At 43.0% G+C, this 23,349-nt stretch overlaps 1 protein-coding gene across 1 annotated transcript in view; it reads left to right on the top strand.

Annotated features, from left to right (window-relative positions):
- Positions 1-19,052, top strand: part of adhfe1 (alcohol dehydrogenase iron containing 1) — a 31,596-nt gene extending 12,544 nt beyond the window's left edge. Inside the window, exons 6-14 of the mRNA XM_080725175.1 lie at positions 967-1,163; positions 5,911-5,988; positions 6,306-6,411; positions 10,015-10,167; positions 13,034-13,132; positions 13,467-13,545; positions 14,886-14,982; positions 15,461-15,618; positions 18,211-19,052. Coding sequence (XP_080581301.1) covers positions 967-1,163; positions 5,911-5,988; positions 6,306-6,411; positions 10,015-10,167; positions 13,034-13,132; positions 13,467-13,545; positions 14,886-14,982; positions 15,461-15,618; positions 18,211-18,294 — 1,051 coding nt within the window. The 3' untranslated portion in view covers positions 18,295-19,052. The remainder of the gene's footprint in view (positions 1-966; positions 1,164-5,910; positions 5,989-6,305; positions 6,412-10,014; positions 10,168-13,033; positions 13,133-13,466; positions 13,546-14,885; positions 14,983-15,460; positions 15,619-18,210) is intronic.
- Positions 19,053-23,349: the final 4,297 nt, after the last annotated feature.

Raw genomic sequence — 23,349 nt, 5'->3', positions numbered from 1 at the left:
TTAGATTTAAAAAATTCACTCGTTGATTCACTCGTACAACAAAATGTGTTTTACTTGAAAAAAATGCTTATCAGTTCAAATATCGATGTACGATTAAAATGTGATTAATTGCGATTAATTCATCACAGAGCCTGTAATTAATTAGATTAAAAAGCAGAGCACAAGTACTCTTAATCGTCTGGGTAGAGTATGTCTGTACAGTACAGTATGTACTGCATGTGTGTGTGTGTGTGTGTGTGTGTGTGTGTGTGTGTGTGTGTGTGTGTGTGTGTGTGTGTGTGTGTGTGTGTGTGTGTGTGTGTGTGTGTGTGTGTGTGTGTGTGTGTGTGTGTGTGTGTGTGTGTGTGTGTATCTATGTATGTCGGTGTACCCCCTTGACCGTATAGCCCAATCAGGGACCAACATTTCTGGCAATGTCATCATTAACAGCAAATGAGGGACCAGCATTCCTGGTAATACCACTGGTGATGTCAGCAGGGTTTGGTATTTAAGAGCATTCCGGGTAATGTCTTGTGACGACTGCTTGTACGTGAGGCGCAAGTTGGCACCTCGACAGAGTGCAGCAGTTCTAGCTGTATATCTGTTCTTGAGGGAATTGTTTATACCTCAAAAATCACAGTGTTTCATTTGACCCAAGTCGTGTGTCAAAAAAGGTAGCTACTGCACTTTGGCTTCATTGGTCAGAATTTAATTTAAAGTACAGTAGGTGCGTGCGCGCAGGTGCGCGTGCGTGTGTGTTGTAAGTTGTGTGTTTAACTGTAGAGAACACTGCAAATGTGTTCAGGTTTGAATGCTGTAATGTTGTAATTAGTGTTAGATTTAGAGCTTAATGCCACTGCAGTGCTCATAGTAGTTATACAGTAGCATTAGCATTAGTAGCGTTTGTACCGTAGGCCTACGTACATCACATGACACCTGTCTGTCTGTCTGTCTGTCTGTCTGTCTGTCTGTCTGTCTCTCTCTAAGTTTCAAGGAGGCCATTGCGTTCGCCAAGGGGGAGTCCTTTGACGTCTTCGTGGCCGTGGGCGGGGGCTCTGTGATTGACACCTGCAAAGCGGCCAATCTGTACGCGTGCCACCCAGAGGCAGACTTCCTGGACTTTGTCAACGCCCCCATCGGGAAGGGCCTGCCAATCACTGGAGCCCTGAAGCCTCTCATAGCAGGTAGAGTATAGGGAAAGGACTGTCCATCAAGCCTCTCATAGCAGGTAGAGTATAGGGAAAGGACTGTCCATCAAGCCTCTCATAGCAGGTAGAGTATAGGGAAAGGACTGTCCATCAAACCTCTCATAGCAGGTAGAGTATAGGGAAAGGACTGTCCATCAAGCCTCTCATAGCAGGTAGAGTATAGGGAAAGGACTGTCCATCAAACCTCTCATAGCAGGTAGAGTATAGGGAAAGGACTGTCCATCAAACCTCTCATAGCAGGTAGAGTATAGGGAAAGGACTGTCCATCAAACCTCTCATAGCAGGTAGAGTATAGGGAAAGGACTGTCCATCAAACCTCTCATAGCAGGTAGAGTATAGGGAAAGGACTGTCCATCAAACCTCTCATAGCAGGTAGAGTATAGGGAAAGGACTGTCCATCAAACCTCTCATAGCAGGTAGAGTATAGGGAAAGGACTGTCCATCAAACCTCTCATAGCAGGTAGAGTATAGGGAAAGGACTGTCCATCAAACCTCTCATAGCAGGTAGAGTATAGGGAAAGGACTGTCCATCAAACCTCTCATAGCAGGTAGAGTATAGGGAAAGGACTGCCCATCAAACCTCTCATAGCAGGTAGAGTATAGGGAAAGGACTGTCCATCAAACCTCTCATAGCAGGTAGAGTATAGGGAAGGGACTGTCCATCACTGAAACCTCTCATAGCAGGTAGAGTATAGGGAAAGGACTGTCCATCAAACCTCTCATAGCAGGTAGAGTATAGGGAAAGGACTGTCCATCAAACCTCTCATAGCAGGTAGAGTATAGGGAAAGGACTGTCCATCAAACCTCTCATAGCAGGTAGAGTATAGGGAAAGGACTGCCCATCAAACCTCTCATAGCAGGTAGAGTATAGGGAAAGGACTGTCCATCAAACCTCTCATAGCAGGTAGAGTATAGGGAAAGGACTGTCCATCACTGAAACCTCTCATAGCAGGTAGAGTATAGGGAAAGGACTGTCCATCACTGAAACCTCTCATAGCAGGTAGAGTATAGGGAAAGGACTGTCCATCAAACCTCTCATAGCAGGTAGAGTATAGGGAAAGGACTGTCCATCAAACCTCTCATAGCAGGTAGAGTATAGGGAAAAGACTGTCCATCAAACCTCTCATAACAGGTAGATAATGAAAGGACAAACATACATCACACATCTTAAAACCATATTAATTAGAGTGGTTCCCATGACATCACAACGTACAATATATTTTATGCCCATACATGGCGATCCTTATCTGAACCAGCCTCACAGATATGGGCAATGTCTTGGCCATCTGGCCAGTGATATATAGCCTATTGATGACATCAGAGATCTTCTTATATGGGCATAAAAGGGATTCTGGGAAATACTCATATATGGACGTTTACATAGGTGATGTCACCTGTGATATCACCTGTGATGTCACAGTTATGTGTCAAGGGAACCAACCCATAGACTGTAAAAATGTGTACACACACGGAGACAAGCTGTGACATTTCTCATGGTAAACTGCGACCTTCGGTCGCAATCACACTTTTTAAAGGAGTACTTCACCACTTTTCAACCTATCTTCATATAATTGGTCTTCTCTATTTTTTCATAATAAAAAAAGATCCTACACTGTCCGTGTCTCATAGGAGGGCTGTGGACAGTTCAGAAACCTGTCTACCAGTGACATCACCGATGGGGAATCCAAGCTAATAGAAGCCGTAGGCTTTCTATTCTAGTCCGGGAAAAAAACGTAGATTTTTGGCTGAACGTGGTTTCGTCGGTAAAAGTTTTTTTCTCAACTGATTCTTGTAGCTTGGGGTCACCTCTTAAGGATTCAAGAGGATGACCAGTGATATCCATTGAGCATTTTTTATTATTAACCCCTTAATGCCTGAAACATGGGCTCCCATTGACTTTCTATACAGGAGGAAAATACCCAGAAAAAGATTATTTTTCGGGGTATTTAAGGAGGATCTGAGGGGTCTAACTAGGGGTTTGTCATGATGCTGAATCCATTGCAGGCATTTGTTTTGCACAAAAAACATTCCGTGGGCTAGAAATAGCCTCAGAAAACAATACACGTATGGGTGAGTATTCATGTTAGTCGGAGGCCTTAGGGTTTTTTTTCTCGTGCTAATCAGTCTAAAAGTGCATCATTTTGCACAGATGTAGCTCAGTGCTTGCTCTAATGATTTAGCTAGGGCGCCCGAGTCTGCGACATTCGGGGTCTCCACAGCGGCCAAATCAAGTTGGGCTCCCATCGACTTTAGTGATGAAAAGTGATGAATCATCACTTTTCAGAGTTTTGTGGGTGTTGTGGTGACCCCGAAGGTTGCCGACCTAGCTAAATCATTAGGGCATGCCCTGAGCTACATCTGTGCAAAGTTTTGCACTTTTAGACTGATTAGCACGAGAAAAAAAACCCTAAGGCCTCCGACTAACATGAATACTCACCCATACGTGTATTGTTTTCTGAGGCTATTTCTAGCCCACAGAATGTTTTTTGTGCAAAACAAATGCCTGCAATGGATTCAGCATCATGACAAACCCCTAGTTAGACCCCTCAGATCCTCCTTAAATACCCCGAAAAATAATCTTTTTCTGGGTATTTTCCTCCTGTATAGAAAGTCAATGGGAGCCCATGTTTCAGGCATTAAGGGGTTAATAATAAAAAATGCTCAATGGATATCACTGGTCATCCTCTTGAATCCTTAAGAGGTGACCCCAAGCTACAAGAATCAGTTGAGAAAAAAACTTTTACAGGCGAATCCACGTTCACCCCCATTTTTCCCGGACTATTCCTGAAAAGATACCATGCTATAATGGAAGCCAAGCCATTGTTCTCGCGATAATACATATTTCTGCCTCTAATATATTTGACAATTTGGACAATGTTTAATTTGCCATTTTAGAGGTATTAAAAAGTCCTTAAATTGGCACTTTAGAAATGTGCAGATACCCTCTATACACTTAAACCTTATGTTGGTTTGTTTACAGTTGAGTGAGAAAACAATGTTTCACATTAAGTTAATCATCTGGGGACCCCCCAAAATAATTGGGTGGTCGTGTGTGATGTGATGACGTCATCAAACGATAAAGTCAACTTCAACTCAACCTTTTACTGAGTCGAGTCGACTTGCAAAAATCACACAAGTTGTTAATGCCCTACCATGAACATTAGTGAGGATCCATTATATGAAGATGGGTTGAAAAGTGATGAAGTGGTCATTCAGTGTTTCCCAGGTTGGGGTTGGGTTAGGGCCTTGCAGCACAAAGGACCACAAGCGGGCCAAAGACTTTAAGAAAAGTCCGATATCCGATCTTCTACACTCGCCACGAGTCAGAGTGCTGTGAGCAGGGCAGGAATTTCACCGTGGACCTTGTTTTGCATCGCAACTAACAATCTACCCTTAATGCCCCACCCAGACTGCCCCGGCTCAGAATGAGAATAAACTCCATCATCACACCACAGGTTTACAGGTCGAGGATAGGCAAGAATCTAAGATATCTACACGTACAGTAGCATAATGCATTAGACATACAGTAAAGCCCTTTGCACACAGGACAGTTGCGTTTTTTTCGTTTGCTGCATGAATAAAACACATTGGATTTGGTGTGCAATGCTGTGCGGAATCGGCGCTGCGGATCCTAAAAGGAGTCATAAAAGGAGTGATGAGTTTTTAACCGCATGCGACAAGACGCACGAATCGAACTGGGTTCGATCGAGAGAAAAAAAACGCACGGCCGCAGCCACTCGTCGCACGGCTAATTCGGATCCGGTGTGCATGAGGTCGTAGAGAATCATTGTTTTCTTTAAAAAAAAAGGAAATTGTCCGTTTTAAACGCGCCTGTGTGCAAAGGGCTTAAGGCCAGGCACAAAGGTAGCAGCACTTCAGTAAGCCCACTCAGCAGCAGTTATATACTTGAGATTAGACATTAAGGTGGCAAAGGGTGTCAGTGTATTGTACATAATAGATAAAGGGCAAACGCAGTGTCAACATTATGGTCACATAATCCACAGAGGGCTGTCACTTTAACAGGGAAAACCCACAGGGTAGATCGGGCTATACAGGACAAGTTAAGTGCATGTTCAGCCTGAACCAGGCCTGGAATTTCGTCATTTTAGGGGCAAGGCCACTTGGCCTTTGGTGTTGTACATTTTTGGAGGGCACAAAAGCCAAATGCCAGGGCAGAAAGGCCATCAAATAAAACCAAGTGAAATAGATAAATGATGGTGTTTACAATCTGATCCATGCTCAGCCCTGCACCAATCAAAGTCACTGGATAGGTTTAAATATTTCAGAATCTCAACAAAGACACTGGTATCTACTGTACATGACAAAAAAGAGACACCGGTGTCTACTGTCTACATATTGACAAGAAAGAGACGGAGGAGAAAGTAGTACAGTCAGCTGGGCTGGGGCATTAAGGCCACTGTGGCCTCGGGTAATGACATTGGTTTGAGGGGCACAAGGCCACTGTGGCCTCGGGTAATGACATTGGTTTGAGGGGCACAAGGCCACTGTGGCCTCGGGTAATGCCATTGGTTTGAGGGGCACAAGGCCAAACTGAGGGGCAACGACGGCCATGGCCTTCATGGCCTCCATGAAATTCCTGCCCTGGCCTGAACACAGGCCATCTCTACACTGCCCTTGTGTTTCTAAACATGTCTAATAATAATAAGAAGAAGAAGAAGAAGAATTGAATAGAAATAATGAATATCTACGTTTTCCTCTTTAGTTCCCACGACTGCTGGAACCGGCAGTGAGACGACTGGTGTTGCCATCTTTGACTTTGAACACCTGAAGGCAAAAACCGGTACGTACGTCTGGAAAAATACATCACCCCTAACTGGGAGTGGTGTTCAGTTATTAATGTGTTTGGGTTGTATTAATAATATATATTTGGGGTTGTGTGTTCAGGTATTAATGTGTGTGTTTGGGGTTGTGTGTTCAGGTATTGATGTTTTTTGGGGTGTTGTTTGGGGTGTATTGATGTGTGTTTGGGATTGTGTGTTCAGTTATTGATGTTTTTAGGGTGTTTTCATGTGTTTTTGGGGTGGAGTTTGGGTTGTATTAATGTTTGTTTTGGGGTGTATTGATGTGTTTTCTGGGTGTTTGGGTTTGTGTGTTCAGGTATTGCCAGCAGGGCCATCAAACCAACCCTGGGCATGGTGGATCCTCTACACACTCTTCACATGCCAAGCCGAGTAGCAGCCAACAGTGGCTTTGATGTTCTATGGTGAGTCTCTAGTAACTAACAGCCAACAGTGAGCTTGTAGATCGGCTGTTTTTGGTGAATGTTCCCACCAGAATAGGTAAGTTTGCCCTGAGACAAACATGTTTGAGAACCACTGATGTAGCAGCATGTAGTGCCAGTGTAAACATATCTGATGTGGTGGTTAGATAGAGATCTGTTATTATAGATCTGCCCTTTTCACTGTTCTTTGTACTACAAAGTAGGGCATTAACGAAAAAGTCGACAAGTCGACTCAGTCGACTTCATTACACAAGTCGACTCCCACCAGAGAAAGTCGAAGTTGAAAAGAAAAAAAAAACTGTTTAATTCGTCATTTTAGAGGTATTAAAAAGTCCTTAAATTGGCACTTTAGAAATGTGCAGATACCCTCTATACACTTAAACTTTATGTTGGTTTGTTTACAGTTGAGTGAGAAAACAATGTTTCACATTAAGTTAATCATCTGAGGACCCCCCCAAGTAACAGGGGGGTCGTGTGTGATGTGATGACGTCATCAGACGATAAAGTCGAATTCAACTCAACTTTTTACTGAGTCGAGTCGACTTGCAAAAATCACAAGTCGTTAATGCCCTACCACAAAGTATTATATGGGGCTAAAGTGGTCTTAACTAATATAACATATAACAGTTTTCCCCGGCGACTCAAAGGGCAACCTTTTCAGTCACATGTCCACATGTGGCTCATGTGACTGTGTGCACATGTTTTTTCCTTTTCCTTTTTTTTTTTTTTACAATACGACACCTTTCTCCCACATGTGGGATTGCTTGGTGGCCTCGGCTCGGAGTCCCCAGCAATAATGATGTCACACATTAACTGAGGTCAAAAGTTCAATGTCACACGATTAGGTGTGCATCTGTGCTGCTGGTGAAAGGTGATATCATTTAAAGTTTACAGTGCAGTCATTTAGCAAGCAGACACTCTCTTACCCACAATGACTTAAAGTTTACAGTGCAGTCATTTAGCAAGCAGACACTTTTACCCACAATGACTTAAAGTTTACAGTGCAGTCATTTAGCAGGCAGACACTTTTACCCACAATGACTTAAAGTTTACAGTGCAGTCATTTAGCAAGCAGACACTCTCTTACCCACAATGACTTAAAGTTTACAGTGCAGTCATTTAGCAAGCAGACACTTTTACCCACAATGACTTAAAGTTTACAGTGCAGTCATTTAGCAGGCAGACACTCTCTTACCCACAATTACTTAAAGTTTACAGTGCAGTCATTTAGCAAGCAGACACTTTTACCCACAATGACTTAAAGTTTACAGTGCAGTCATTTAGCGAGCAGACACTCTCTCTCTCACCCACAATGACTTACAAGGTACAAGATTAGAAGAAGCAGCATGGACCCTAGCCAACCTACGACAGGGTGAGAGGTCAAGTAAAGACTGTGCAGAGAGGACAGCGTAGTGTGTAGTGCCTCAAAGAAACTCTACAGGGGTCATCACCATGCTGGCTTGGGGAGGACATTTTGGTCAAAATTACATCTTAGCCACGGACATACATAATGAGTGTGGACAATTATATATTATCAGAAACACATAGAGAGCTATCCCTGGATGACCTTAACAGGTCTGTAACTCTTGAGTGTGTTCAATTGGAGCCAAATGGACCCATTTGGCTTCATTTGAACACTCTCAGAGTTAAGGGGTCCTTGCATAAAAAATAGTGGGGGGCGGGGGGGATTTGAGAATCACTAGTTGGACTCATAATGTGCCATAGTGTCATTTCTACCACTTTTTGTGGTCACATGTTCAGATACTGGATTCTGATTGGCTTAAAACAGTGGTAAATCAGTCAACAACCTTGAGTTGGCTCATGGACCCCGCCCACTGTTGTGTTGCAGTTGTAACATTGCAAGTTACAACTGTGTTTTCTTTCATTTATATGGTAGAAGTGGTAGAAAAGCAATTTACCATTCGAGGTTTGTGGGTTGTTGGCTGATTTACCACTGTTTCAGGATTGTTTGGCACAAGGCGAACAACCCACTCCCTCTCATGGTAAATGGCTTACATAGTAAATCAATGTCATACATATTGTGAAGCAAACTTGGAGACTGATATTCAGTAATTGGGTCTTATGGTCAAAATAAGAACATCATAACAGGGGTTGACACTAAGGTCTCAGAGCCACTTGCCCGAAAAGTAAATCGTCCATTTATAAAATGATAGTTTTTATAACCCTAACCCAATTTTAATTACAGCTCAATTTAACACTTACCGTATCTCTTTACTTTCCTGGGCTGTGCGATAGAAATGTCATACTGTACCTCAATACTTACAAATCCAAATACCAACATAGCTATGATTGAATATGTCTATGGTTTCACACTTGTTATTTTACATGTTTAAGTGTAGCAACAGTAAAAACAGCACATTATAGGTAATCCGTGCTCGCCTCTTATTTTACATTCCTCAGACCAGAAGACAGAGCGCTCTGGCCACGTTCAGGTGTTAAGACAAATATCTAATGTTGTGTTTATAGACTGTTTGTGTTCGCTCTCAAACGAGCACTTGTCCGGTCGGGGCAACCTGAACGCAAACCTCACCTGCCCGAAGGTTTTATTTACCTGCCGGGGGCAGGTGGGCAAGCCTTAGTGTCAATGCCTGATTATAATAACTAGACCTTACCCGTTCGAAGATATGTGCTCCAAAATATGTGCAGAGTGTGGGTTGTGGGGAAAGTTACTGTAACTGGTGCGTGCGTGCGTGAGAATATGTGGGAGCATATGTGGGAGCATCATAATGTAAGGCATAATGTATGCGCTTGCTCCACATAGTTTTTTCATACCCGTTGGAAGATGAGAGAGAGAGAGAGAGAGAGAGAGAGAGTTTCATACCCGTTGGAGAGAGAGAGAGAGAGAGAGAGAGAGAGAGAGAGAGAGAGCACATTCCTAACTGTGAGAGAGAGAGGGGTGTGTGTGTGGGGCTACAGATCCCATGGCCTGGAGGAACGGACCGTAACCCTGACAACAGGCTAAGAAAACGCTAATAAACAGCTTTAATTTAGGAGAAATGAAATTCGGGCTCCGTCACCGTTGGTATAATGCTAATGGCCAATACCATGTGAACTTTGGGATCAGTTGCTGAAGCGAGTGAATAGATAAACGTAGATAAGCGTGAGCGTTAGAGCGTTAGAGCATGAGTGAGTGAGTGAGTTTCTAAAATTATTATGTAGGATAACCTTAAACCTTGGAGTATGAAGTGCAGTGCCTTGTGGGAAGTGGGTTGGACCAGTGGTTGTCCAGAACCAAGAATCCACAAATGTGTTCTGAACACATGGCCTCTAAGTACTACGAGCGGGAAATGTTTTGGATTTCTGGTACTGGACCAAACTGACCCACTTCACGATACAAACGTACTGGTACTGGACCAGACTGACCCACTTCACGATACAAACGTACTGGTACTGGACCAAACTGACCCACTTCACGATACAAACGCCAAGTTTTAAGTTGATCTGTCTGCCGGTTCTCAACTCCACTTTGCCCCAACATTTTATTGACTTGCCACTGGGCAGTCAGGCAACCGTTAGTGTCAACCCCTGCCAGTGTGCTGATTGATGTTTTGTCCTGCGTTGCAGCCATGCTCTAGAGTCCTACACCGCTCTGCCCTACAACGAGAGGAAGCCCTGCCCTCCAAACCCCATCAACAGACCAGCCTACCAGGGCAGCAACCCCATCAGCGATGTCTGGTCCAGGCACGCTCTCAATGTGGTGGCCAAGTACATGAAACGGTACGACACCACCACCCGGTGGCACAACATCACATTACACCCAGCTGCTGTCTTCAACACTGTCAACACTGTCAGCTGTCCTACTGTCTGTCTCTCCTACACTGTCTCTCCTACACTCTGTCTCTCAGCTGTCCTACTGTCTGTCTCTCCTACACTGTCTCCCTCTCAGCTGTCCTACTGTCTGTCTCTCCTACACTGTCTCTCTCTCAGCTGTCCTGTCTGTCTCTCAGCTGTCCTACTGTCTGTCTCTCCTACACTGTCTGTCTCTCAGCTGTCCTACTGTCTGTCTCTCCTACTCTGTCTGTCTGTCTCTCAGCTGTCCTACTGTCTGTCTCTCCTACACTGTCTCTCTCTCAGCTGTCCTACTGTCTGTCTCTCCTACACTGTCTCTGTCTCAGCTGTCCTACTGTCTGTCTCTCCTACACTGTCTCCCTCTCAGCTGTCCTACTGTATGTCTCTCCTACACTGTCTCCCTCTCAGCTGTCCTACTGTCTGTCTCTCCTACACTGTCTGTCTCTCAGCTGTCCTACTGTCTGTCTCTCCTACACTGTCTGTCTCTCAGCTGTCCTACTGTCTGTCTCTCCTACACTGTCTGTCTCTCAGCTGTCCTACTGTCTGTCTCTCCTACACTCTGTCTCTCAGCTGTCCTACTGTCTGTCTCTCCTACACTGTCTGTCTCTCAGCTGTCCTACTGTCTGTCTCTCCTACACTCTGTCTCTCAGCTGTCCTACTGTCTGTCTCTCCTACACTGTCTGTCTCTCAGCTGTCCTACTGTCTGTCTCTCAGCTGTCCTACTGTCTGTCTGTCTCTCAGCTGTCCTACTGTCTGTCTCTCAGCTGTCCTACTGTCTGTCTCTCAGCTGTCCTACTGTCTGTCTCTCAGCTGTCCTACTGTCTGTCTCTCCTACACTGTTTGGCTGTGGAGTAAAAATCTCCCACACAAGGTGCTCTTTGGTGCAAAGGTGACAAAATAGATGCAAAAAAGGTTAGGCCAAGGCACTCCTGGGGAAAGTTAAAAAGCCTTTATTTCAGGGCTAATGCATAGCAAGAATATTAAAAAATGCCTTCTTCAGGGTGACTTCAGTCACCATGATGGCGTAGGTGCATTAGCCCTGAAATAAAGGCTTTTTAATGTTCCGCCAAGGGTGCCTTGGTCTAACCTTTTTTGCATAATATTGCGTTATATTATTCATTTTGTGACAGTTATCTGTTTGCTTTTTTCACCAGTGTGATTATTAAGTGTGCCTGCTATGCAATAGCAGAACACTTATTGTAATCCGCCATACTTAAGTCAGTCAGTCAGTCAGTAAGTAATGTTCTTGCAAATTTCTGCTCGTAATAACTGCCGCACAATTTACGCCACCGCCGCAATATATACATCAAAACGTGCGGCTCGGCCGGGAATGGTGTGCTATTACTTTTCTTTCCGATCCGCGTTACCATTGCGACGTAATTCGCAAAAAACGACGCCAAAAAACCCCATTCACTTAGAATGGGGGAAATTTCGGCACGTAATAACTGCCGCACGATTTACGCCACCCCCGCAATATACACATCAAAACGTGCGGCTCGGCCGGGAATGGTGTGCTATTACTTTTCTTTCCGATCCGCGATACGATTGCGATGTAATTCGCAAAAAACGACGCCCAAAAACCCCATTGACTTAGAATGGGGGACTCCGAAAAAAAACCAGAAACGTTGGCGCCACATAACTCTGCCATACTTTTGCCTAGCAACGTGATTTAAACTTTAAAATGCACACACAACTTTGGTCTTTTTCCGGCCAATAGGGATGAGCTGTAATTGATTAAGCCCCGCCCCCTCTGTAACAGGAAGTGCCTCTATAACTCATGAACCGTTTGTCGTACAGACTCACGGCTGGTGTCATAATTTTTTTTTTTCTCAAAAATTTTTTTTCTCAAAATTTTTTTTCTCAAAAATTTTTTTTTCTCCAAATTTTTTTTTTTCTCAAATTTTTTTTTTCTCAAATTTTTTTTTTCTCAAAATTTTTTTTTTCTCAAAAATGTTTTTTTCTCAAAAATTTTTTTTTCTCAAATTTTTTTTTTCTCAAATTTCTTTTTTCTCAAAACATTTTTTTTCTCAAAACATTTTTTTTCTCACTTTTTTTTTCTCAATTTTTTTTTTCTCAAATTTTTTTTTTCCTCAAAAAACTTTTTTTTTTTCTCAAAAAACGTTTTTTTTCTCACAAAACTGTCGTTAAAGTGCGACCCGTGATAACGGCCAAAAATGCGCCAAAACGCCACTAATTAGTCGAAATGGCTGACTTCCTGTTTGGTTTCTGATTGGCTGCTGGCCTTGTGACGTGGGTAGAGCTGCGAGGGCCCGGTCATCGCTGCTTGCAGCTTTAATTCATTAATCGTCCATGACCTTAATTGGGGCCTATTTCGCCAAACAGGAAGTGCCCCTCACCAAACAGGAAGTGACCCTTGATCTCGTGAACCGTTTGTCATACAGACACGCGGGTTGCGTCAAATGACAAGATTAAGAGTCCTTAAACTTAATTGGGGCCTATTTCGCCAAACAGGAAGTGCCCCTCACCAAACAGGAAGTGACCCGTTTTCTCGTGAACCGTTTGTCGTACAGACATGTGGGTGGTGTCATATGAAGAACAATAATGTTAACGTTTATGCAAAAAAATGCTAATGTTAATAACGCTAATGCTAACACCAACCGCTACACAAGGTTGCACAGACTTAGCGAGCTGCAGGCACACTTAAAATTTCTTAGAAATTTTCTTTTCTAGTTGATAATGTTATTGATATTGTGATTGATTGATGAATGTATTGATAATGTCATTGATCATTGTGATTGATGGTTGATGTATTAAATGTTATTGATCCTTGCAGGTCAGTGGCAGACCGAGAGGACAAGGAGGCCCGGTCCAACATGCATCTGGCCAGCGTGTTCGCAGGGATTGGCTTTGGAAACGCAGGAGTCCATCTCTGGTAAGAAAATATAATAATAACACATAAATAAACACTTGAAGCCTTTCTAGCCTTGTAGACATTGCAGTCTTATGCAAAGCTTAAATACAATGTAATTTAGATAACATGTTATCTAAATTAGTAGACCAGTTAAAATATGATTATTTGTAGATCAACGGCCTGGAAAGGTTGAGAACCACTGATCTAGTGGTTGATGTTGTGTGTGTTTGTGTAGTCATGGCATGTCCTACCCCATGGTAACGTGTTGTTAATATGTGTTAATGTGTTTGTGTAGTCATGGCATGTCCTACCCCATGGTAACGTGTTGTTAATATGTGTTAATGTGTTTGTGTAGTCATGGGATGTCCTACCCCATCGCTGGCAATGTGAAGACCTACAGGGCTAAAGGATACAGTGTGGATCATCCTGTGGTGGTGAGTCTGCATACTTTTTGCATACAATTTAAATGCTATACTGTTGCCTATTCATTGATTGATTTTAACCATTGTTAGAAAAGGAGAAATGCCAGTAAAATACGGTGTCAGGCGTATTCGCCTATGTTTTTTCCACCTGCATGCATTTGGTCCTTTCGCATGGCACTTTGGCCGTGGAGGAGAGTCTTTTCACCGATCCTGTCTGGCCCAGTCACCGCAGTTGAAGAGCCTGCCTTAGATTGTCCATGTTTCCATGTTCCCGTGGTGTCACCTCACCTGTCAAACGGTGACCATTACACATGGCTATCATAAGCACCCCATAGAAATCACATTAATACAGATTAGAGCTATTGGAATCAGGTGCGTCCAAATAATTTAATGGGTTAGATAATCACCAGGTTAGATAATCACCCGCGTCACGGTTACTGAGGTTAGGGTTAGGTTTAGGCATAGTTTTACTGCGGTTAGGGTTAGGGTTAAGGTTAGGTTTTGGTGGTCGGACCAAAGTAATTTAAGGGTGTTGGACCTAAGGACAGACATGTTACCCTATTTGACACGGGGTCCACCCTATGTTCCCCAGGTTCTATGTTCCCCTCTCTATGTCCCCCACATCACAGCATTAGTTTTAGGTACGGTCCCTTTGACACCACTGTCACAGTCACTATAATATTTAAATGACAACGGGATAATATGCAAACATAAGACAGTCTGACTGCAGAATTGAGCATAGGCGAAATGGCTCTTCAACGGCGGCGAAACGGCCAGACAGGTTAGGTGAAAACACTCTCCTCCACGGCGAAAGTGCCACGCGAAAAGACCATATCCATGTAGGCGAAAACGCTGGTGACCTAAAATACAATGCATTGACAGAAATAACACACCAAGGATAAGAAGACATAACAACAAAGAACAGACATTGATCCCTAAGCCCACTCTAAAAACCATGCAACTCTGTGACCTATAAAACTAAGATCTTATCAGCCTGCCAGTCAGTCAGAGTTGCCCCTGTGCAACGGTTTCTGTCCTTTTTTAAACACAGTGAAATATACATTGGTAAATTAGAGGCTTGCATTCACTAAAGCTCTGCTCGTCTTGCTGCCTGCTTCGCATCCGCTGCTGCTTAGCTGCCTCCTCCACCCCAGCCTCCACCTTTTGCTCAGAGTCTGGCATAGGCTCAAATACTTGTAATTCATGTCTGCTGATTACTACTATTGTATCCAGGGAACATCTCAGAAAGCAGAGCCTTTTAACTGCATGACTGTGTGTGTGTGTGTGTGTGTGTGTGTGTGTGTGTGTGTGTGTGTGTGCGTGTGCGTGTGCGTGTGCGTGTGTGTTCACAGCCTCATGGTCTATCGGTGGTGCTCACCTCTCCTGCAGTGTTTAACTTCACAGCCTCCATGTGTCCCGAGCGCCACCTGGAGGCAGCTCAGATCCTAGGTAACCACACTGGCTATTATGAAGACCCACTTGTCTCATGTGTTGTGTTTATTATTATTATATCCATTTATTATTATTATATCCATTTATTTCTAACTGCTTCTTAAACTCTCTAGTCTTAGTGAAACGGACTTGAGTTACAAGTGTAGTCTGACAAATATATCCGATCTACAAGCTTGCAACGCGTCGCGTTTGCGTTGCATTTTGAGCTTGTATATCTGCTATTTTGGGTGAATGCTCCCCCCAGAATAGACATGCTGCGGTTCAAGTTCTTCACGCAGATCAAAACTATCAAATTAGAAAAGTATACATAATAATGTATGCGGCAGGCGAGGCGGCAGACCCGCTCCTGTGCACGTCTGACGCTGCCGGTGTGGGTTATTTCGTTGAAAATTATGGGGCTGTATGTTTTGACGCGCCACGGCCGCGCCGCCTCCGCGTCCGGTGTGTGTTTCACTTGAGTGCTACGTGTTTTCAGGCGCTGACATCAGCATGGCTAAGAACGCGGACGCCGGGCCCATCCTGGCCGACACTCTGAGGAAGTTCCTGTACGACCTGGAAGTGGACGACGGACTGAGCGCCGTGGGCTACACAAAAGACGATATCCCTGGACTGGTCAAAGGGACCATCCCTCAGGTAGTGTCTATAGCAGAGAGTATCTAACCATACCTCAGGTAGTGTCTATAATAGCAGAGAGTATCTAACCATCCCTCAGGTAGTGTCTATAGCAGAGAGTATCTAACTGGACCATACCTCAGGTAGTGTCTATAGCAGAGAGTATCTAACTGGACTGGTCTCAGGTAGTGTCTATAGCAGAGAGTATCTAACTGGACTGGTCTCAGGTAGTGTCTATAGCAGAGAGTATCTAACTGGACTGGTCTCAGGTAGTGTCTATAGCAGAGAGTATCTAACTGGACTGGTCTCAGGTAGTGTCTATAGCAGAGAGTATCTAACTGGACTGGTCTCAGGTAGTGTCTATAGCAGAGAGTCTCTAACTGGACTGGTCTCAGGTAGTGTCTATAATAGCAGAGAGTATCTAACTGGACTGGTCTCAGGTAGTGTCTATAGCAGAGAGTATCTAACTGGACTGGTCTCAGGTAGTGTCTATAGCAGAGAGTATCTAACTGGACTGGTCTCAGGTAGTGTCTATAGCAGAGAGTATCTAACTGGACTGGTCTCAGGTAGTGTCTATAGCAGAGAGTATCTAACTGGACTGGTCTCAGGTAGTGTCTATAGCAGAGAGTATCTAACTGGACTGGTCTCAGGTAGTGTCTATAGCAGAGAGTATCTAACTGGACTGGTCTCAGGTAGTGTCTATAATAGCAGAGAGTATCTAACTGGACTGGTCTCAGGTAGTGTCTATAGCAGAGAATATCTAACTGGACTGGTCTCAGGTAGTGTCTATAGCAGAGAGTATCTAACTGGACTGGTCTCAGGTAGTGTCTATAATAGCAGAGAGTATCTAACTGGACTGGTCTCAGGTAGTGTCTATAGCAGAGAGTCTCTAACTGGACTGGTCTCAGGTAGTGTCTATAGCAGAGAGTATCTAACTGGACTGGTCTCAGGTAGTGTCTATAGCAGAGAGTCTCTAACTGGACTGGTCTCAGGTAGTGTCTATAGCAGAGAGTATCTAACTGGACTGGTCTCAGGTAGTGTCTATAATAGCAGAGAGTATCTAACTGGACTGGTCTCAGGTAGTGTCTATAGCAGAGAGTCTCTAACTGGACTGGTCTCAGGTAGTGTCTATAGCAGAGAGTATCTAACTGGACTGGTCTCAGGTAGTGTCTATAGCAGAGAGTATCTAACTGGACTGGTCTCAGGTAGTGTCTATAGCAGAGAGTATCTAACTGGACTGGTCTCAGGTAGTGTCTATAGCAGAGAGTATCTAACTGGACTGGTCTCAGGTAGTGTCTATAGCAGAGAGTCTCTAACTGGACTGGTCTCAGGTAGTGTCTATAATAGCAGAGAGTATCTAACTGGACTGGTCTCAGGTAGTGTCTATAGCAGAGAGTATCTAACTGGACTGGTCTCAGGTAGTGTCTATAGCAGAGAGTATCTAACTGGACTGGTCTCAGGTAGTGTCTATAGCAGAGAGTATCTAACTGGACTGGTCTCAGGTAGTGTCTATAGCAGAGAGTATCTAACTGGACTGGTCTCAGGTAGTGTCTATAGCAGAGAGTATCTAACTGGACTGGTCTCAGGTAGTGTCTATAGCAGAGAGTATCTAACTGGACTGGTCTCAGGTAGTGTCTATAGCAGAGAGTATCTAACTGGACTGGTCTCAGGTAGTGTCTATAATAGCAGAGAGTATCTAACTGGACTGGTCTCAGGTAGTGTCTATAGCAGAGAATATCTAACTGGACTGGTCTCAGGTAGTGTCTATAGCAGAGAGTATCTAACTGGACTGGTCTCAGGTAGTGTCTATAATAGCAGAGAGTATCTAACTGGACTGGTCTCAGGTAGTGTCTATAGCAGAGAGTCTCTAACTGGACTGGTCTCAGGTAGTGTCTATAGCAGAGAGTATCTAACTGGACTGGTCTCAGGTAGTGTCTATAGCAGAGAGTCTCTAACTGGACTGGTCTCAGGTAGTGTCTATAGCAGAGAGTATCTAACTGGACTGGTCTCAGGTAGTGTCTATAATAGCAGAGAGTATCTAACTGGACTGGTCTCAGGTAGTGTCTATAGCAGAGAGTCTCTAACTGGACTGGTCTCAGGTAGTGTCTATAGCAGAGAGTATCTAACTGGACTGGTCTCAGGTAGTGTCTATAGCAGAGAGTATCTAACTGGACTGGTCTCAGGTAGTGTCTATAGCAGAGAGTATCTAACTGGACTGGTCTCAGGTAGTGTCTATAGCAGAGAGTATCTAACTGGACTGGTCTCAGGTAGTGTCTATAGCAGAGAGTATCTAACTGGACTGGTCTCAGGTAGTGTCTATAGCAGAGAGTATCTAACTGGACTGGTCAAAGGACCATCCCTCAGGTACAATCTGCTGCAACAGTGAGGCTCTCACAGTTTCCCAAACCACATTTATGGGTCACAGACTAATTTTTATGGGCCACGACTAGTAAAAAACCCATTTATGTTTTTGTTTTATAATTTTAGACATTTTAAAACAACTAAACAAAAAGATATATATATATATAAATATATATGTAAAAAGGAGCTGACCAAGTCCAGTGCCCTGGGGGACCCCGGTTTGAACATGTGTTTGTTCTTTCTGTGTTTCAGGAGAGAGTGACCAAGCTGTCTCCCAGAGAGCACACCGAGGAGGACCTCACCCACCTGTTTGAAGCCTCCATGACACTCTATTAACAACACCTCACCCACCTGTTTGAAGCCTCCATGACACTCTATTAACAACACCTCACCCACCTGTTTGAAGCCTCCATGACGCTCTATTAACAACACCTCACCCACCTGTTTGAAGCCTCCATGACGCTCTATTAACAACACCTCACCCACCTGTTTGAAGCCTCCATGACGCTCTATTAACAACACCTCACCCACCTGTTTGAAGCCTCCATGACGCTCTATTAACAACACCTCACCCACCTGTTTGAAGCCTCCATGACGCTCTATTAACAACACCTCACCCACCTGTTTGAGGCCTCCATGACACTCTATTAACAACACCTCACCCACCTGTTTGAAGCCTCCATGACACTCTATTAACAACACCTCACATTTCACCTGTTTGAAGCCTCCATGACACTCTATTAACTCATTGAGTGCCAGCCTATCACCACTAGAGGGCGCCCAGTGACCAGAGAATAATAGAGATATGCTGGTAATGCATGCCCAAGCCCTGGAGCCATGACTTGCCTGAACACTTTCCTTTGTGCATGTACAGGAAGAGGATGAAGTTAGCTTGAAGTTAGCTATTGGCTACCAAGCATTTTAGAAGCCTTATTTTCGTCAACTTAGCCATGATTAAACCTTGCACACCTCATGCATGGGAAAAAAACAGAGAAGAATGAGCTCTAAAAAATCCAATGCAATCCTGGATTGCATTGGAGTGGATTTGTGCAGTTTGTTCACAGCTTTCAAACAAAAAAATCCGATTGGAAATCCGTTCAGGCATTCTTGAGATAATCGCCATTATGTTTTACATGTAATGTAAACAAAAATGGCTGCCCTGTATGTTAGATGGGGTTGTATGGGGGTGGAACATGCAAAATCGCGATTGAAATCATGTTCACCAGATTTGATGGGGTCCAAAAAAAAAAAAAAAAAAAAATCAAAAAAATTTTTTTCAAAATTTTTTTTTTTTTTTTTTTTTTTTTTTCTTTTTTAAAAGCCGAACTTGTTCGGGATCGGCACTCTACGATACGCTAATAAAGCCGAACTAGTTCGGGATTGGCACTCAAAGTTAACAACACCTCACATTTCACTCAATGACAACAATTCATCATTTACAATGTCGGCATTTAGCAGACGCTCTTAATGCAGAGTGACAATAATCAGGGACAGCACAATACATCAAATGCATGGAAATGGTCATCTAAAAACGTAGGTAAATATTGAAACTAAACACACTTCAGGATACCAGGTCAACAATGACCTCACCTGGTCATGGAGGCTAGGGAAAGTGCTACCGGCTGAGGTGGAGTCTGAAGAGATGAGTCTTCAGATTATGGCGGAAGCTAGGGAGTGAGTCGGGACAGGTTGTAGTGTTGGATCAGGCTTTGAAGATATGGGGGTGTCATCAAATAACACAACATGGTCTTCTGTATCTCCACCTATCTCTGCATAACCTCAGCAGGCAGAGATCTTTGAAGGCAAAACTTTATCTGAGCATCACAGTTATTAAAGCAATAAGTCACAGGAAGCCTACTCTCTTCCTAGCCTCTATGCCGTTTTGTAAACAACGGCCTCGCATGGATTGTTGCTTTTCTAAAACGTGAGTTGTAAAAGCTTGCTCATACATACACACACCGGATGAAAAGCACTGCTCCTCTTACTGTACCTTGCCATAGGAAAAACTACATTAGCTCTTACGTCTTGTTTACCATATTCCCCGTAAGTAAGTTATTTACTTACTTATTTCCTCAACTTCCTCACAGTGTAGGACTTTTTGTACTTGTCATGTATTGTGACGAGTAGTCTGTCCTCGAGGCACAAACAAAACCCTCGACACAAAACGGCACCCGTTTTTAAGACGTGATGGTGTGTTTTATATGTTCAATAGAGAATTCATGTCTTCTGCATTGAAGTGGTTTTAATTCGAATCCCATCAACGTGGATTAATCTCATGTCATTGAAATGTATATTGTCTGTTGATTTATGATTGATGCATTAACATGGATGACGGTGGCAGTGCCTTGCTCTACCTCACAGAGAATAGAACTCTCAACCTTTGACTGCAAACCCGCAGGCAGCAGTCATTTAGAATGTGTTTTTCAGACTCGCAGACATTATTATTAGAATGTAAACGTAGTCTGTTGTTTAGCTGCTTTAAAGCTACGATCTGTAAGTTTTGTGTCTCTATAGTCTCTAGACAGAATTAATTAATTACTATGAACTACAATAATGAATGTGGTGCATCTATCGTCCGATCGAAGTGCATAATTATAGTGGTGTTAATTCAGCGAACATTGGAGATCTATAATAAGCTCACAATGTCGGCGTGCGATACCGGCATACAGTTGAGAACAATGTCAAATAGAAATCAAATAGAAATGACTTGTTCTTAATATGCCTACTCACGTACGAAACAAAACATAATACTGTACTGTGTATTGTATACGGTAAGCATGTGACGATTCGCTTAACTCAAGATTTGAATCACAACTCAAAATATAGATTTCTAAATATTTATCTTACACAAATCCAGTATTTAGTTTGTTTTAATTTTCTTCTCTTATACTCTTCAACTATTTTTTTGTTATCATTACAAAGATCTGGTATTTAATCGTGATTTAAATTGTCACCAGTTTGATTGGATTGTAATGGATTTAGGATACATGTTTACATGCCTATAGTATACAATGAGGTTTCGCTCCTGGATTGACATACTGTACAAAGTGTCTTTATTGTTGTAATCCTGTAATTTCATGTGAATTGAAAGGAGTCAATGATATCTGTGAAATTATATTTTTGAAAACGTAAACTCACTTTTTTTTTGTATGTTGAACGTTCATTAAAGAACCTGTTTGGATTTTGTGAAGAATGGAGTTATTATTATTTGGGATATTTCTCTTTAAAACACTTCAGGGTGTAATTGTAATGTACACTCAGGCTATTGTGTGCACTAAACATATAGATTTAAGTTGCTTGATACAATATCTACAACATATATATATTATATATTGAAGTGAGGTAGGGTAGCATTCTTGCTGATTCACAGAGATGTCCTGTCCAGTCAGCTTCCCGCTCGTAGTAGATAGACCTTTGGAGAATATCTGACATCTCCAGGAAGGTTGCCCAGAGGACTGCAGTTGATTGCCCATTGAATGATTCCTGAAAAGCAGCAGCTGATCTCCTAGGACTGCCATCTCTGGATGCCTCGTCATTTCTAACTTCTGCCAGTTATCTCTTTCTCAAACAGGATCTTCAAGACCGACTCAACTTGTGGCTTCCAGGGCTGTGTGTCCCTGTCTGCTGCCCGTGCCTCAAAGGCTACCCAGGGCCACATGGCTTCACTGAGGACCTTGAGGGCTTGTAACGTTTGGTAGTATTATCTCTTTTCAACAAACATCTTCTTGACAGTTCTTTCTCGAGACTTGCTGCGACAAGCAGATCATCTGCCCTTGCATCCCTGATAATCTTGCAAATAGCCTTCTGTAGTTGTGAGCTTGGTGGAAGCCTCCCAGCAACAAGACTACATTGCCAAACTCATCTTGGTGTTGCCTGATCTACAGTGATAATGGTGTACTTATGTAGTGAAGAGTCGTTTCATCTCTTTTCCGAGGACAAGGATCAATTGGCGATGCTGGGATGAGTGGAAGGTAGCCAATAATGCTAGCCTGTCACTATGTGGGTGAAAGTTTACACACAATGCTGAAAAGCAGCTTCTGCATCTGGAGGAGAATTCAGCAACTGTGATGTTGAAGCTATTCTACTTGCAGTAGAAGCCACACAAGTACAAGGTCTTCAGCCAGGCCATCTGATGAAGTCTCTAGAATCTCCAACTTCCCAATGTGCTCATTGGACCTGGACTTCTGTCTTTTGCTGACGAGAAACACCTGGGAGTAGGTGGTTCAGCAATGTGATGAATTAAAAATGTCATCTTTAAGATAAATTTAGCTGTATGTACGTTTTCTCCGATTTTTTCTCCGCAATCATCCCCACAACTTTTGATAGAATCTGAGGTAAAACTGACCAAATGTGTTCATAATCATATTGCTTAAAAAGCAGATGTTTTGTCATAACAGCCAGCTGTCACTTTAAAAGTCATAGTAAAGCTCATTTTCAGGTGGCGTCCATCTTGGAAATATGTAAATTAAAGGTCCAGACACACCCAATAATGAAGATAAGTATTCCATTGAGTTTCTCTTGATGGTAAACCATGAAATAGACACCAAGTTTACTTGTCATTATAAAGAAATTACAATCACTGACAATCACTTACATTGAAGCATTTCCTTCAACAAATGTGCTACATTACATGATCTAAATTTGCATATGAGTATACTAAGGCACCAATACATGTTTCAGATGTTAGGTAGATGTATTTATGACATTTAAGAAAGATTTTGTGTTGCCAAAATCAATATAGCAAATTTTCAAGCAACAACAGCAGCACAAGATTTTCGTTTTTTGTTATTCCCTTTAAATACATTTCTGGCTGGTGACAAAGATTGTGCAAGTGACACGCGGAGAACTTTTTGTTTCTTACTTACTATCAATAGATCTTTCTAATGAAGTAAAGTTTATGTAGTGCCCGTGGGGCGGGAACGAAACCGAACGATACCAGCCACGCAATACAGCCTAATTCCTCATCACACAGATTTGACAGCTTGACTACAGAACCCATGGACCCGTATTCTGAGGCCTCCAGGCAGGCCCAGCGGCCCTAATTTCGGGATTATTGGCCGATTTGTATAGTGAACAGTGACCATACTGACATTTTAAACATTAGCATTTATTGAGTCCAGGGTGTTCATAAAAGCCTGATTAGACGATAAAATGACCAAAGGTTTTTTGAAAGTGGAATATCCCTTTAAAGCATATTTTTGGGAGTCATTTTTTCCCTAGTCTAGTAGCCAGAATGTGAACCAAGACATTTTGAGTACCCTAAAGTTTTATGTTAGAAATGTTGAGTATCGGTCCCCAGCATGTAAAAACCACCGGATGCTAACTTGTATATGTTGAGCAATTTTCATAATCAGCCGCTAAAGTTGGTGTCCCATTAACTTTACATTACAG

This window comes from Nannobrachium achirus (genome assembly GCF_963921795.1).
Source record: "Nannobrachium achirus genome assembly, chromosome: 5".
Lineage (NCBI taxonomy): Eukaryota > Metazoa > Chordata > Actinopteri > Myctophiformes > Myctophidae > Nannobrachium > Nannobrachium achirus.
The sequence above is the reverse complement of the archived record's forward strand: the minus strand, read 5'-3'. Positions and strand labels throughout refer to the sequence as shown.